Source organism: Pelodiscus sinensis, chromosome 6, assembly GCF_052426305.1.
Source record: "Pelodiscus sinensis isolate ZL-2025 chromosome 6, ASM5242630v1, whole genome shotgun sequence".
NCBI lineage: Eukaryota > Metazoa > Chordata > Testudines > Trionychidae > Pelodiscus > Pelodiscus sinensis.
This window is the reverse complement of record NC_143057.1, coordinates 128,462,990-128,475,927: the sequence shown is the minus strand read 5'-3', so window position 1 is coordinate 128,475,927 and position 12,938 is coordinate 128,462,990. Positions and strand designations below refer to the sequence as shown.

At 52.9% G+C, this 12,938-nt stretch overlaps 1 protein-coding gene across 4 annotated transcripts in view; it reads left to right on the top strand.

The window, feature by feature from the left end:
* The window catches only part of CNTFR (ciliary neurotrophic factor receptor), a 400,203-nt gene that overhangs the window by 361,252 nt on the left and 26,013 nt on the right, over positions 1-12,938 (top strand). For all 4 annotated transcript variants that reach the window (XM_089779475.1, XM_075932804.2, XM_075932806.2 and 1 more), the window contains one exon: positions 9,015-9,178. In XM_089779475.1, coding sequence (XP_089635601.1) covers positions 9,015-9,178 — 164 coding nt within the window. The remainder of the gene's footprint in view (positions 1-9,014; positions 9,179-12,938) is intronic.

Here is a 12,938-nt window from a genome sequence, read left to right as displayed (position 1 = left end):
AACGCCTTTGGAAAAAAATCACAGAATCCCTGTTTGGGTGCTAGCACGGATGCTCCTGGTCAGTTGTATTGTCTTGTGCGATCTAATTATAAGATAGCTAAGGGTACGGCTGGATTGCGGGTGGGGGGGGGTTGGCCGAAGAAACTCCGCCACGTCCAGGGAATGCGTTTGCTCTTCGCTTTTTTTGTTTTGCAGAAGAGCAAACACGCTCTTTCAGAAGCCCCTGTATTCCTCGTTCCACACGGAAGAAGGGGACTTGCAAAAGAGGGGGATTTCCGACATTTGGCCCAGTCTAGATGGGCCAAATTTTGGAGGAGCCTCCTCCAAAAAGAATCGGAAAAAGAGACGCAAAATGCAGAGCAAATTTTGCATATCTTTCTCCGATAGATCCTCGCAGTCTAGACGTACGCTAAGTGGTAGGGACTCCCACTTGTCCCCCCAGTGTAATTAAATACCCGTGTCACTTCCCATATGGACATGCTTATTCCAGTACAGGTTGTACCACTCTTAACTGGGACTCCAACTATGGATGTTCCTGGACCACAGAGCCCAAGAATAGGGAAGTTGGGCTGTAGGGCAGGAGTAGTGGGGCAGGGACAACTCAGCCGGGAGCACCATGGCGGGGGGAGACACGGAGGAGCAGCAGGGAGTTCCAGCCCCTGCAGCCAGACAGCAGCAAGGGGCCCGCGGCATCATAAATCTCCCGCTCCAACCTTGGAGCTTGGGGGTGACGGTGGTAGCCACGGAGCTCTGTCCTCAGGAGCCACAGCCCTGGAGCCCTAGCCATGGGCAGCAGGCATGGACCATGTTGACAAGGACTTCCCCTTGTCTGGCCAATCCCCTTGTTTGAGACCAGTCAGGTACCAAGGATGCTGGACAAGGTAGGATCCAACCTGTATAAAAGTGGCTGTTCTCAATATTAAACTGCTTCCCAAGCAACATTCTCTTGTATTAGACTGAGAGGCTAGGTCTGTCTGCACTGGGAAATTAATTCCAAATAAGTTATTTTGAAATAGTAACTCCTGAAACAAAATACAGGACTATGTAGCACTTCAAAGACTAACAAGATGGTTTAATAGGTGATGAGCTTTCATGGGCCAGACCCACTTCCTCAGATCAAATAGTGGAAGAAAATAGTCACAACCATACATACCAAAGGATACAATTAAAAAAAAGTGAACACATATGAAAAGGACAAATCACATTTCAGAACAGAAGGGGGATGCGGGGGGGGGAGGAAGGTAAATGTCTGTGTGCTAATGATATTAGAGGTGGGGAAAGGGTAAATGTCTGTGAGCTAATGGTATTAGAGGTGATAACTGGGGAAGCTATCTTTGTAATGGGTAAGGTAGTTAGTGTCTTTGTTGAGTCCGACACGTAGAGTGTCGAATCTTAGCATGAATGACAGTTCAGAGGATTCCCTTTCAAGTGCAGATTTGAAAGGCTTCTGGAGTAGGATGCAGGTAATTAAGTCATTGAGACAATGTCCTTTCTGGTTGAAATGGCAAGAAACTGTGTTTTCTTTGTGATCCTGTCTAATATCTGTTTTGTGGGCATTGATCCTTTGGCGAAGTGTCTGAGACGTTTGTCCAATGTACAAAGCAGACGGACACTTTCGGCACATGATAGCATAGATTATATTTCTGGATGCGCAGGAATATGTGTTCTTGATCTTAGAACTCACTTGGTTAGACCCAATAACTATTTCGAAATAAGCTATTCCTCTCCACAAGCGGGAGTTGCTATTTCGAAATAACGGGCTGGCAGTGTGCACGCTCGCCTTACTATTTTGAAATAACTCCCCAGTGGAGACATGCCCACTATGTCCTCCTAGGGGTAACTTTTTCCGTTTAGTATAGCTTTCTTGTGTAGGCAAGTCCTTCATTTCACCCTGTTTCTCTACACTGCCTACCGTGCTTTCTTTTTTCTTTTTTTTTTTAACCGTTTGTAAATGGGTGGTGAGCTGAAAGGGATTCCTCTTAGCAGATCAGTTGGTTGATTTCATGGGTATAAAAGAACGCCTTTTGTCCTTCAGGCAGCAATCCCTGCGGGTCTCCTCGTCCTTTCTGTTGCTCTTTGCTAAACTCCCTTCAGCTTGTCAATATCTTTTTGCCCAGAACTGAACACGGTGCTTTTCAACTCCTGCCTATTTATCTGGCTGCCCCCTCTTCCTCCCCACCCACCCTCCCCGCTCTAGTATTTGAGCACAATCGAGCCGATCTCCTCCAGGGAATTCCAAGAGCAGATCTAACCCAATAGCGACGCTGGAGAAGGTATGAAGCAGGACAGCAAGTACTTGTGCTCAGGCCTTTGCACTAGATCTGAAGCTGGCATCTGTTAGACTTTCAAAGTTTGCCCCCGTTTGCCCTTTGCCATCTGTCTTCCAGGCTGCTCCAAAGTTTTATAGATTCCTCCGTGCTAGTGACTATGTTCCCCTCTGTGGTGGTGCAGATGGACACAAGGTTTTCAGGACTGGCTGCCTGGCCCATTGGAATCTCTCTGGGAAGTTATTACCTGCCTGGAGATGAAGGAATTCTCCTCGAACAGTCTGTCAGGCAAAGCAGCTGTTATAACAGACACACCGATTTATGCACAGCTCCAAATGTACATAGTAATTTAAGCCGTATTCCCTGGGCCGAAAAGCTTCCACTCTAGGGGTAGGTCTAAACTACATGGCTCCGTCGACGGAGCCATGTAGCTTTGTTTGTTTGGCAAAGGGAAATGAAGCCGTGATTTAAATAATCGCGGCTTCATTTAAATTTAAATGGCTGCTGCGCTGAGCCGACAAACAGCTGATCAGCTGTTTGTTGGCTCAGCGCGCTAGTCTGGATGCTCCCCTGCCGACATGAAAGCCCTTTATCAACCTTCCCGGTAAACCTCATCCTACGAGGCATAACGGGGAGGTCGATAAAGGGCTTTCATGTCGGCGCGGGAGCATCCAGACTAGCGCGCTGAGCCAACAAACAGCTGATCAGCTGTTTGTCGGCTCAGCGCAGCAGCCATTTAAATTTAAATGAAGCTGTGATTATTTAAATCGCGGCTTCATTTCCCTTTGCCGATCAGCCTAATGTACATGGCTTCATCGATGGAGCCATGTAGTTTAGACACACCCTAAGATGCCCCATACAAGTTTGTAGCACCAGGCACTGGCCTAAACCAGGTCCCACTGAAATCAGAGGTAAAATGCCACTAGCTGAATAATTTCTTCTCACTGAGCGGTCTCTCACGAGACTCGGAGTCAAATGTTCTGTGAAACTAGCTATCTCCTAGGTGCACAATCAGAGGGTACGTCTACACTACAGAGAAGATCGAAGCGGCCACTGTCGATCTTCCAGGGCTCGAACTGCGAGTCTAGTGAAGACACGCTACTTCAAAGTGAGCGGGGCCTTCTGGTCGATGCCAGAGGAGTAAGAGAAGTGGAAGGCAGAGTCTGCGCCTTTCGACTTCCTGCAGTGTGGACAGCGCCAAGTGTCGAGTCAAGGTCCTTCGACTTCAGCTGCGCAATTAACGTCGCTGAAATTGCGTCGCTGAATTCGACCTTGTCCCCTAGGGCAGATGTACCAAGAATGAATGTAGGAACTTGTGTTAGCGAAGTGACACACGGACGCTGGGAAGAGACAGTGAGCTGAGAATCTGAGGGGCGGGTGTGTGGCCGTCCTACCACGAGCTGCAGAAACCTCTGGGCCAGGTTCTGTGACCTTTGCGGTACGGGAGGTCGGACGAGATAATTGGAGAGGTCCTTTTCTGACCTGAAAATCTCGGACAAGAGCACCTGAAACAGCCCAAGAGTTCCCGCTATTTTGCGGACGGGGGATGCCACCGCTGTGTTCCACACAAACCCTGAGAGCGGGACTCCATTTTGATGTGAGCCAAAAATCCCTCTCCCCTCCCCTCGGGTGCAGGGAAAACCAAACCAGGGCCACAGGGCAGGGGAGCGCTGGTTCCTAGACAGAGTGTTTGCACAGGGCCAGCCTTACCAGGAGGCGAACTGAGGTGGCCGCCTCAGGTGTCAGACTGCGGGGGGGCGCCACTAGGACCCAGAGTGTAGAAAATTGTGTCTGCTGCTGTTAGTTCTCCTTTCTCGGGGTAGGGAGCAGAGCAGTCCCGTGAGAGTAGACCAAGAAGGCAGCAGAATTGAGACCTTTCAAAGTTTTGGCCCAAGCGAGGGGGCATGGGGGCGTCATTTGAGCTCCCCGCCTCAGGGGCCAAAATGTTGTGGGCCGGCCCTGCGTTTGCACACACCTCTGCTCAAGGACTGAGGGTGCTGCTGCTCGCCGCCGGATGGGCCTGGCCCAGCCATTTTGACTACTCTCCTGCCCGCCTCCATTTTGACTACCCTGCCGCCCGCCTCCATTTTGCAGAGGGAAAAAGAGGAGTTCAAAAGGCTGCTCCGCATGCATATGGCTCGTAACCAACTCTCTGACAAAATGAATGGATTTGTTCCACCCGCTGATATTATTCCAGTATTGTTCTTACACTGCGACGCTCTTTCCATCCATGAAGAGCCAAACCCGTCCCGTGGGCCGCTTCACTGAAGTCATGGGGCCATATTCTGCCCTCATTTATGCTGGCGGGAACCCAAGGGGTCACACATCCAGCTGTCAGACCATCTGAAGAATGTGTGACCCAATCGTCACCCCAGTCCCCAAATCCTTCCCGCTCTGTTTGATGACATGACTCTGGATTCGCAAACGACAGCAAGATCTGGCCCCGTGCAGGATACTGCGATGGAGTTTGGTCCTAAGCGGTTGGGTCCCTAGCAAAGGAGAAACACCTGCAAAGTGAATGGATTTAGGGTGCAGGGTTTGAAAGCTTCCCCTCCTGCCGTATCTCGCATGCACCCAACCCAGCGCCTTCCATCCCCCCGGCGCCTCGCAGATCTGACGGGAAAGCTGGATTTTTGGAATCATCTGCGTTCGTTCAGCTAAACAGATTTTCTGCTTTGCAAATCAAATCCGCAAAGCCCACAGAGCCAGCGCTGGATTTATTCTTTTCCGTATGTGTTTGGACTCAACGGCCCTTTTAATGGCAGCCGATGGCCACCCCAAGCCCCAGGATTCAAAGCAAGGGAAGGAATTACCAGCCATCTGGAGTAGCTCAGGGCTGCACAGACCCGACAAATCCTCCCGTTGCTGCTTGTTGATAAAAGACAAAGCCACCAGAGGAAAATCAGGCCTGATCATAATTCCCCCCACCCCCCCGCAGCTGGACTGCTACCAAATGGGGTGATTGTGCCTCGAAAGTGATCCCCCATCCTTTTGCACACGTCACCTGGCTACAGCCCCCCACCTAGGGGCCGAAACCTTATAAGGAAAGTCCTGGGGAGGTGAGGCTGCTCGGCACCCGGCAGCCTCAGGCCCGTCGTTCGCTGCCTCCAGCTGTCGGCCAGACAAGTCAAGCTCCGTGTATCCCCACCCTGAGCCTGACGCGCCGCAGCAAGTGGGGAGCTGCACAGAGAGATAAGGGGCGCGCCGGAATCGTTCTTCCAGACGTGTTCACATCTGCCTCGTTACCTCATCTTTTCCTCCCTCTCCCCCCACCCGTCGCTGCTCGGCAGAGGGAGGCTTCCGGCGAGGCGAGGGAGGTGGCGGGTGTAGGCAGGGCCCGCAAGGCCAGCACGAGAGAGGGATGGGGAGGTTGGCAGGGGAAGGACCGGCGTGAGTATCAAAGCTGGCCCTGCTGACGGAGCCCGCCCCGGGGAGGCGAGGCCTGGGACATGGGCCAGGCCTGAGCGATGTGGGACCCGGAAGGCTGGGAGACGAAGAGGCAGCCAGCAGCAGACAAGAGGGGTGCAGTGATGGGAGAGGGCGGTTATGGGCTAGGTTTGTAGGCGGCAGGAGACACTCCCCCGACTAAGCTGCACTCCAAAGGCTCCTTCGCACTCGCTCCTCCTGCTGGGCCCGCTGGAGGCGAACTCGCCACTCAAAGCGCAACCTGGCCGAGTTCGTTCTTCCTCGGGTTCCCTGCCGGTGCGACTGTGTCACGGCGCCTCGGAGCCAGGGCTGCCTCCAGTGGCCGGTGCAGCCCCAAGCACATCGCCGGCGCTCCGCAAACGATACAGAACTGGCGCTAGAACTGTCCGGGTAGCTTACGCTGTTCCTCTCCCTCCGCCGAGCAGTAGCAGATTTCGAGGCCTTGCAGGATGGTTTGATGTGAGCTCATTTCTGAGTGTCATTTGTTTTATTTGCACTCCGTTCACCAGTCTGGTAACCGAGGTGGTGACACATGCCCCCCGTCCGGGAATCTCAGCCCAGTGCCCTCGAGCGAGTCTCAAGACCTGACTCTTGTTAGAGTGCAGAGACCAAACGCCCTTGCTGCTGGCTACAGCTCCCGCCCAAAAGCAAAGGCCTCCCCCCACTGACAACAAGCCAGGTTTCTTCGAACACCGCGCAGCCCTCGCACGCTCGGAAAAACAGTGTGTGTGAGTGCGTGTAACAGCGCGGCCTCTCCTGTAACACCGTCAGATAAAGCTCACGGCCTTACTAGCCCCAGGAGTTCTTTGGGCACTCTCTTGTGTGTGGTGGCACCATTGTCCGCAGGAATCGCCCTTGGTAGGAAGCGGAGGCACAACCGGTGGAGGCATCCATGAAAAGGAAGCCATGGCACTGTCGCTACAAACCGACAACGCCCGCCCAAGCTCCGACAGAGAGAGCCAGCCTGCCGGTTGGGGACCTGTCCCGCAGCAGCCAGGGCTGTTATGGCAGACTCCTCCAGCGGCAGCTCAGCTTGAGTTTTATTCAAAAGCCTGGGGGACTCCCGAGGAGCTGCTACCCCTCCGGCACCGTGCTGCATTGCCAAGAACTGCCCGTCCTCCCTCACGCTACACATCCAGGCCTCCGGCGCGCCCTGCCGCCGGTCAGCTAGCAGGGTCACGAGTGCAGCATAGACGGATCAGAAAGCAAGAGCCGCTCCTCAGCCTGAACCCCAATGCAGCCTGGGGTTGGAGGAAACCCGTCACCTCAGCACTCAGCTGCGACCATGGGGCTCAGAGGGCATCGCTGTATGGCTCTGGCCATTCTTCAGACGCCCACAGAGAGACCAGGCCGCAGAGAGAGGGTCTGGGGCGGAGAGAGCGGCTGAGGAGGCCCCGCTGAGCTTTGGACCTGCGTTGCTCAGAGAAGAAGGGTGCCGTGCCGCAAAGGAAACCCCCATGGCCTTTCTCTCGGCCGTGCGCTGTTCCATTCCTAGCGTGTTCCCCGTCGTGAGCTGCGTCCTCCCACAGGGGCAACAAAGGAACCGCTTGGAAAGAACAGCCTAGTGGGGAACAGTCTTCCCCATCCAGCCTCTCTCCTCTGCCCCTCTCCCGGCCTGTGTTTGTGGCCGGGCGCTGTTGTCCGGGAACGGGGTCCCCGACATCCGGCTATCCCTCCGCTGCTGAGACCCACAGTGTGACTCCCAGCCACGGCTCGCGAGCTGGCCATGCGGTTGCCGTGGAGATGATTGTCAAAGGGTGTACTCGGTGGCAGAAGTCAAGTCATCCGTAGACAGTGAAGGCCAGACGGCCCTTATTGGCCTAAACTCTTCTGTACCACAGGCCAGGGGGTGGTTTTTAAAATGGGTGTGATGATACCTCCTGCCTGGGCTGGCCCCTAAGACTGAGGCAAAGCCCAGTGGAGTCGGCGGCCATCTTTGAATTGACGTTGGTGGGCGTTGGGCCAGGTCCGACACACTTTGAGATGACAGAATTGCACTCTCCTGGTGAAGGAGCATTGTCGAATTGCCTCGCACCCGGCCCCATCTCCACACGGCTGTGGATGGCTGGGGCTTGTTTGCGAGGCTGCCGTGAGGCAAACCGATCGTGTGGTGCCATGAATTATTCCGGCATCGCCACCCCTGAATTCAGAGCAGCATCGGGGGGTTCGCTCACCTGCTTGGTTTGGAAGGGCCCGGGCTGGTAGGCAGACCAGAGTACGCAGCTGCTCAGGCAAGGTTTGCTTTGCAATCTGGCTGCCTCCGTCTCACCAACTCCCCGGGAGAGTATTAGCATGGATGCAAAGATAACACACGCAGCTCGGCTCCGGCACCCGCCACTTCTGGGCGTCTCACCTGTTCAATAATTAACACGCTGTTAATTACCACGGATTCCTTCTGAACATGATGTAGGGTGGCACGTGGACGCTCTCGCACTGACCTTGGCCTTTCAGGGACTTGCTAAAGCTAATTCAATGTCCCCACGGAGAAAATGCCCTAGTCTGCAGGTATGACGACGGTTTGCTACTGATACCCAAATAGATCGTCAGCTTCAAAGCACTTCACAAACCTCAGTGAATTAATCCGCACTCCAAACGCCTGTAAAGTAGGTGAGTAAATATTCCAGTACCCCAAAACTAGAGCCAAAGGGAAACCGGCTGAGGGTTGAGGAGAAGGTAAAACATGTGACAAATGCCCTGGGTGAGTATGAAGAGTCAGTAACCAACGTGGGTTGAATCCTGGTGTGCTCCATTTTTTTTACGCCTCCGTCGCCATTCAGCGAACCAAATTCTGAGGCCTTGCCTCAATTCTGACTCAGGTCAAGCGCCCACAGACATCAGCTCAGTTGCGTATGCAGCACCTGTTTTGACTTATCGATTTCATAGGGATGTGGGGCCGTCATGGCCTCCCTGGAACGTGATGATTTGGGGTAAGGTTGGAGCGCAGATGGCTTAAAAACGTGCCCTTTCAGTGTCTATAACTCATTGCCAGTCAGCTCAAACTACCTGACTCTCGAGTACAGTCTCTGTCCATCTGTCTGTCTGACCCGCCTCGCTCTTGCTGCCTCTCTTATTCCACATTTTTACTCCGTGCTTCATAAAAACATAGCACAACCGATCCACGGCGTATTCGGCAGAACCTAGACGCTACGTGGCCATATTGCCCAACGAGCTGTTATTGGGTGAGTGATAAAAATGTGCCATGGGAGGAAGTTCCCTGCAGCTTGTTTGTACCGGGAGTAGAGCTAAGGCAACCCTGTCTTGTGAAACAGCATGAAAACGGGCTAAGAAACGGCATAAAAAGACCTTTCTGTGTTTTTCCAGTAAAGCCGGACCCTCCGGAGAACGTGGTGGCCAAGCCAGTCGCCAACAATCCCCGGAGGCTCGAAGTGAGGTGGCAGAATCCTTCCTCTTGGCCTGACCCCGAGTCCTTCCCGCTCAAATTCTTCTTGAGGTATCGCCCCCTCATCCTTGACCAGTGGCAACACGTGAGTGACATCTAAATCCCCTTCCTTGAGGGGCAGGGCGGGAGGTGGGGGAGAGGCGAGAGGCGTTATTGTGTTGTAAAGGCCCAAACCTGCAGCCTCACCTTATCTGTGAAGTCCGTGGAGGTAAGGGGGAGACTAACAGGCGCAGAATGTGGGCTCATGGTTTGGGACGGGCCATGGACAGGAGGTGATTGGGAGCAAGAAGCGGCTGTATAGCTGCAAAGGCGATACCACTGTCCGGTAACCAGCTTGTGCCAAACGCGCGTTCGATTCTTTGCTTTACGTCAGGACGAGCACACAAAACCGAGGGCTGGAGTCTCTTGCGAGTCCCATTCTACCTTTGAACCATTCCCCTCGCTCACATTGTAACACGAGGCCAGTGTCTCATTTCCATACATATGTTCTACATAAAACTTGCCCGCCGAGATGTAAGAGGCATTTGAAGTGTAAATGTCACTGCATTCAAATGCGCTCTGCCAAGATGGATTCCAAACCGGAGATAAAACGTATCTCCTGCCGCCGCCCGCTGTGTTATCAGGGACGCGGCCCTTGCCTTGATGTTACCGGACTTTTTATTTCTTGTTTCTTTTTTGTAAAAAAAAAAAAAAAGAAAGTTGTCCGTGAAGTGCTTTGGACTGAAAGCCTTTTGTAGCGACAAGGACTGGGATAGCCCAGATAAAAGCATGTGAGTCTCCAAGTCATTCAACCTCTGTCTTCTCTACCGAGGGTGGCCGACTGTAATCCCAATTAGGCAATTTGGTGGTGGGCTATGTGATGTGAAGATTGTTTTGGTTGAAAAAGATCTTTTGATCACAAAGAAAAGTTTGATGTCAAAGTTTTGGGTCCTTGGGTGTTTTCTAAGTTTTTGACCATGCAAAAATATGTCATTTTGTTCCCAATTGATTTTTTTTTTTAAACCAAGAAATGTTGGGGAGCTGTTTCTTGGGGGAGTTTTAAACCTGTTTTCTCTTTCCCCTCCCCCATTTTTTCAGTGGAAAGCAGGGGGAAGGAGAGGTTAGGGAGTCTAACACATGAAGCTTAAAAATAAAAACCTCGCTGACATTTTCATGAAAAAAAATGGTTTGAGAGGCAAAACTTGGTTTCACTCCCTCAAAAGTCAGAAGACTTCAGGGGACATTTCAAGCGAGACCATTGCAAGACTTCAGGGGACATTTCAAGCGAGACCTCTTTCCTTTTGGCTCCTAGCAGGATGGAACTAACCCGCCAGTCCACCCCAGTGACGTCTACAGCTCCTTGGGTCTAGATGACTATGATTGTGAGGCTGTGTGCCAGTCCCTTCATGCTGGACATCAAGAAAAAAGGGGGCTTGGCAGTTTACCAGGACCCTACAGTCTATTAAATAGGATTGCTGGCATTTGAAGCTATGTTAGGAGCAGAAGGGTGGCCCAGTAGTCACTGTCAGACCTGGAAACTTTGATGCCACACCCCTTTTCCGCCACAGACTTCTTGGGTGTGTCTAGACTGGCAAGATTTTGCGCTTTTGTGCAAAAACTTGCCTGCTCTCTACACTGTCCGCTTGAAGTTGCGCAAGAGCACTGACTTGGTAATGTACAAAATCAGTGCTTCTTGCGCAAATACTTTCACGCTCCCGCACGGGAAAAAGCCCTTTTGCGCAAGTGTTCTTGCAGAAGAGGGCCAGTGTAGATAGGGAAGGAATTTTTTGCATAAGAAAGCCCCGATGGCGAAAATGGCCGCAGGAGCTTTCTTGCGCAAAATTGCGTCTATACTGGCCACGGATGCTTTTGCGCAAGCATCCCTGCCAATCTAGACGCTCTTTTGCGGAACAATATTTCTGCAAAATCATGCCAGTCTAGACACAGCCCTTGTGTGGCATTGGGCATGTCACTGAGGGTACGTCTAGACTACATGCCTCTGTCGCCAGATACATGTAGATTAGGCTACCAGACATAGGAAAATGAAGGGGTGATTTAAATAATCGCCACTTCATTTAAATTTACATGGCTGCCGCGCTGAGCCGACAAACAGCTGATCAGCTGAAACAGCCGTTTGTCGGCTCAGTGCGATAGTCTGGACGCGCGGGTGTCGACATCAAAGGTATTTGTCGACCACCCGGGTATGCCTCCTGGGATGAGGTTTACCTGGGTGGTCAACAAATACCTTTGATGTCGCCACCCGCACGTCCAGACTATCGCGCTGAGCCGACAAACAGCTGATCAGCTGTTTGTCGGCTCAGCGCGGCAGCCATGTAAATTTAAATGAAGCGGCGATTATTTAAATCACCCCTTCATTTTCCTATGTCTGGTAGCCTAATCTACATGCCTCTGGCGACAGAGGCATGTAGTCTAGACGTACCCTTAGCCTCTCTGTTTGCCCCAGTGGGGCTAAGCACACTGTGTACTTCACAGAGGGACCATAAGACTAAAGGCTGCATGCCAAGAGGAGGGGGGTTATATGCTCAGTAAAAATCCAATCCCCAAGTGACAATCCATCCCCGGTGTAACACCCCAATGTGACTCAACTCTGCAATCTGGGGCTGATTCTCCATTGCCTCGGGAAGTGGAGGCGCAGATGAAAACGTCTCTTTCCCCCGTACTGGGAGGCTTGGCGTTCCCGTTTTAAGAATCAAGCGGCCGATGCCAAACCTCTGCATCCCAGGCTTTTTTTGCTCAGCGGCGTCCCTCGTGCACTCTTCTGGATTGCTTGTTTATATGTAACCCCCTCCTCCCCGGCCTGGTTGTGAGTGGCGTGACAGCCATCAGCAGGGCAGGGCGAGTCATGCCCGAGTGTGTTTGGGAATCGTGTGCGCCGTGACTGACAGCTGGTAGTTGCCGGCGAAGGGCCCGGCTGGTGATTAGGCTGTCTGTCAAGCCAGCTGGAGAATGGGAAACGGGGTGGGTGAAGAAGCGGAATGGAAATGCCACTATTCATCAGGTGAATTATTTGCCGCGATTAATTCAGTCGGCTCTTTGAAGGCAGGCGGCGGGAGCGCTGCAAGGCCGTGCCGGATTCCCTCCCCGGCTCTGTCGAGTCCCTTAAGCTCAGAGCTGCAACACAACGCGCCAATCCGGTCCTGGGCTCTCCTCCCCACACACACAGCTTTGTGAGGCCACCACAATCCCAACCCACAACCCCCACGCAGAGCTTTGCGTAACCACCAAGGTCCCAGCTCACAACCCCCCCCCCCACACAGAGCTTTGTGTATCCACCACATTCCCAACCCACAACCCCCACACAGAGCTTTGTGTATCCACCACAATCCCAACCCACAACGCCCCCCACACACACAGCTTTGTGAAACCACCACATTCCCAACCCACAACCCCCACACAGAGCTTTGTGTATCCACCACAATCCCAACCCACAACCCCACACAGAGCTTTGTGTATCCACCAAGGTCCCAACTCACAACCCCCCACACACAGAGCTTTGTGTATTCACCTCCGTCCCAACCCACAACCCCCCTCCACACAGAGCTTTGTGTCTCCACCACCGTCCCAACCCACAACCCCCCTCCACACAGAGCTTTGTGTATCTGCGCCAGCTGCCCTCCCGCACTCAGCTCTCCACGGGCAAGGCCGTTATACACGACCTGACTGCTAACGGCAGCAGCGGCCATAGTAAAGCATCTAATGAAAATGAGTCTTGGGGGAGAAGGACAGAGCTCTGCCAGAGCCATAAGAAGCAATTAAACCATATGCCGAGGCGTACACCAGCCCGCCCCCAGCGCCTCTGTTCTCGGCCCCATCTTCACCCCACCCACAGACCTCCCACATGGCAT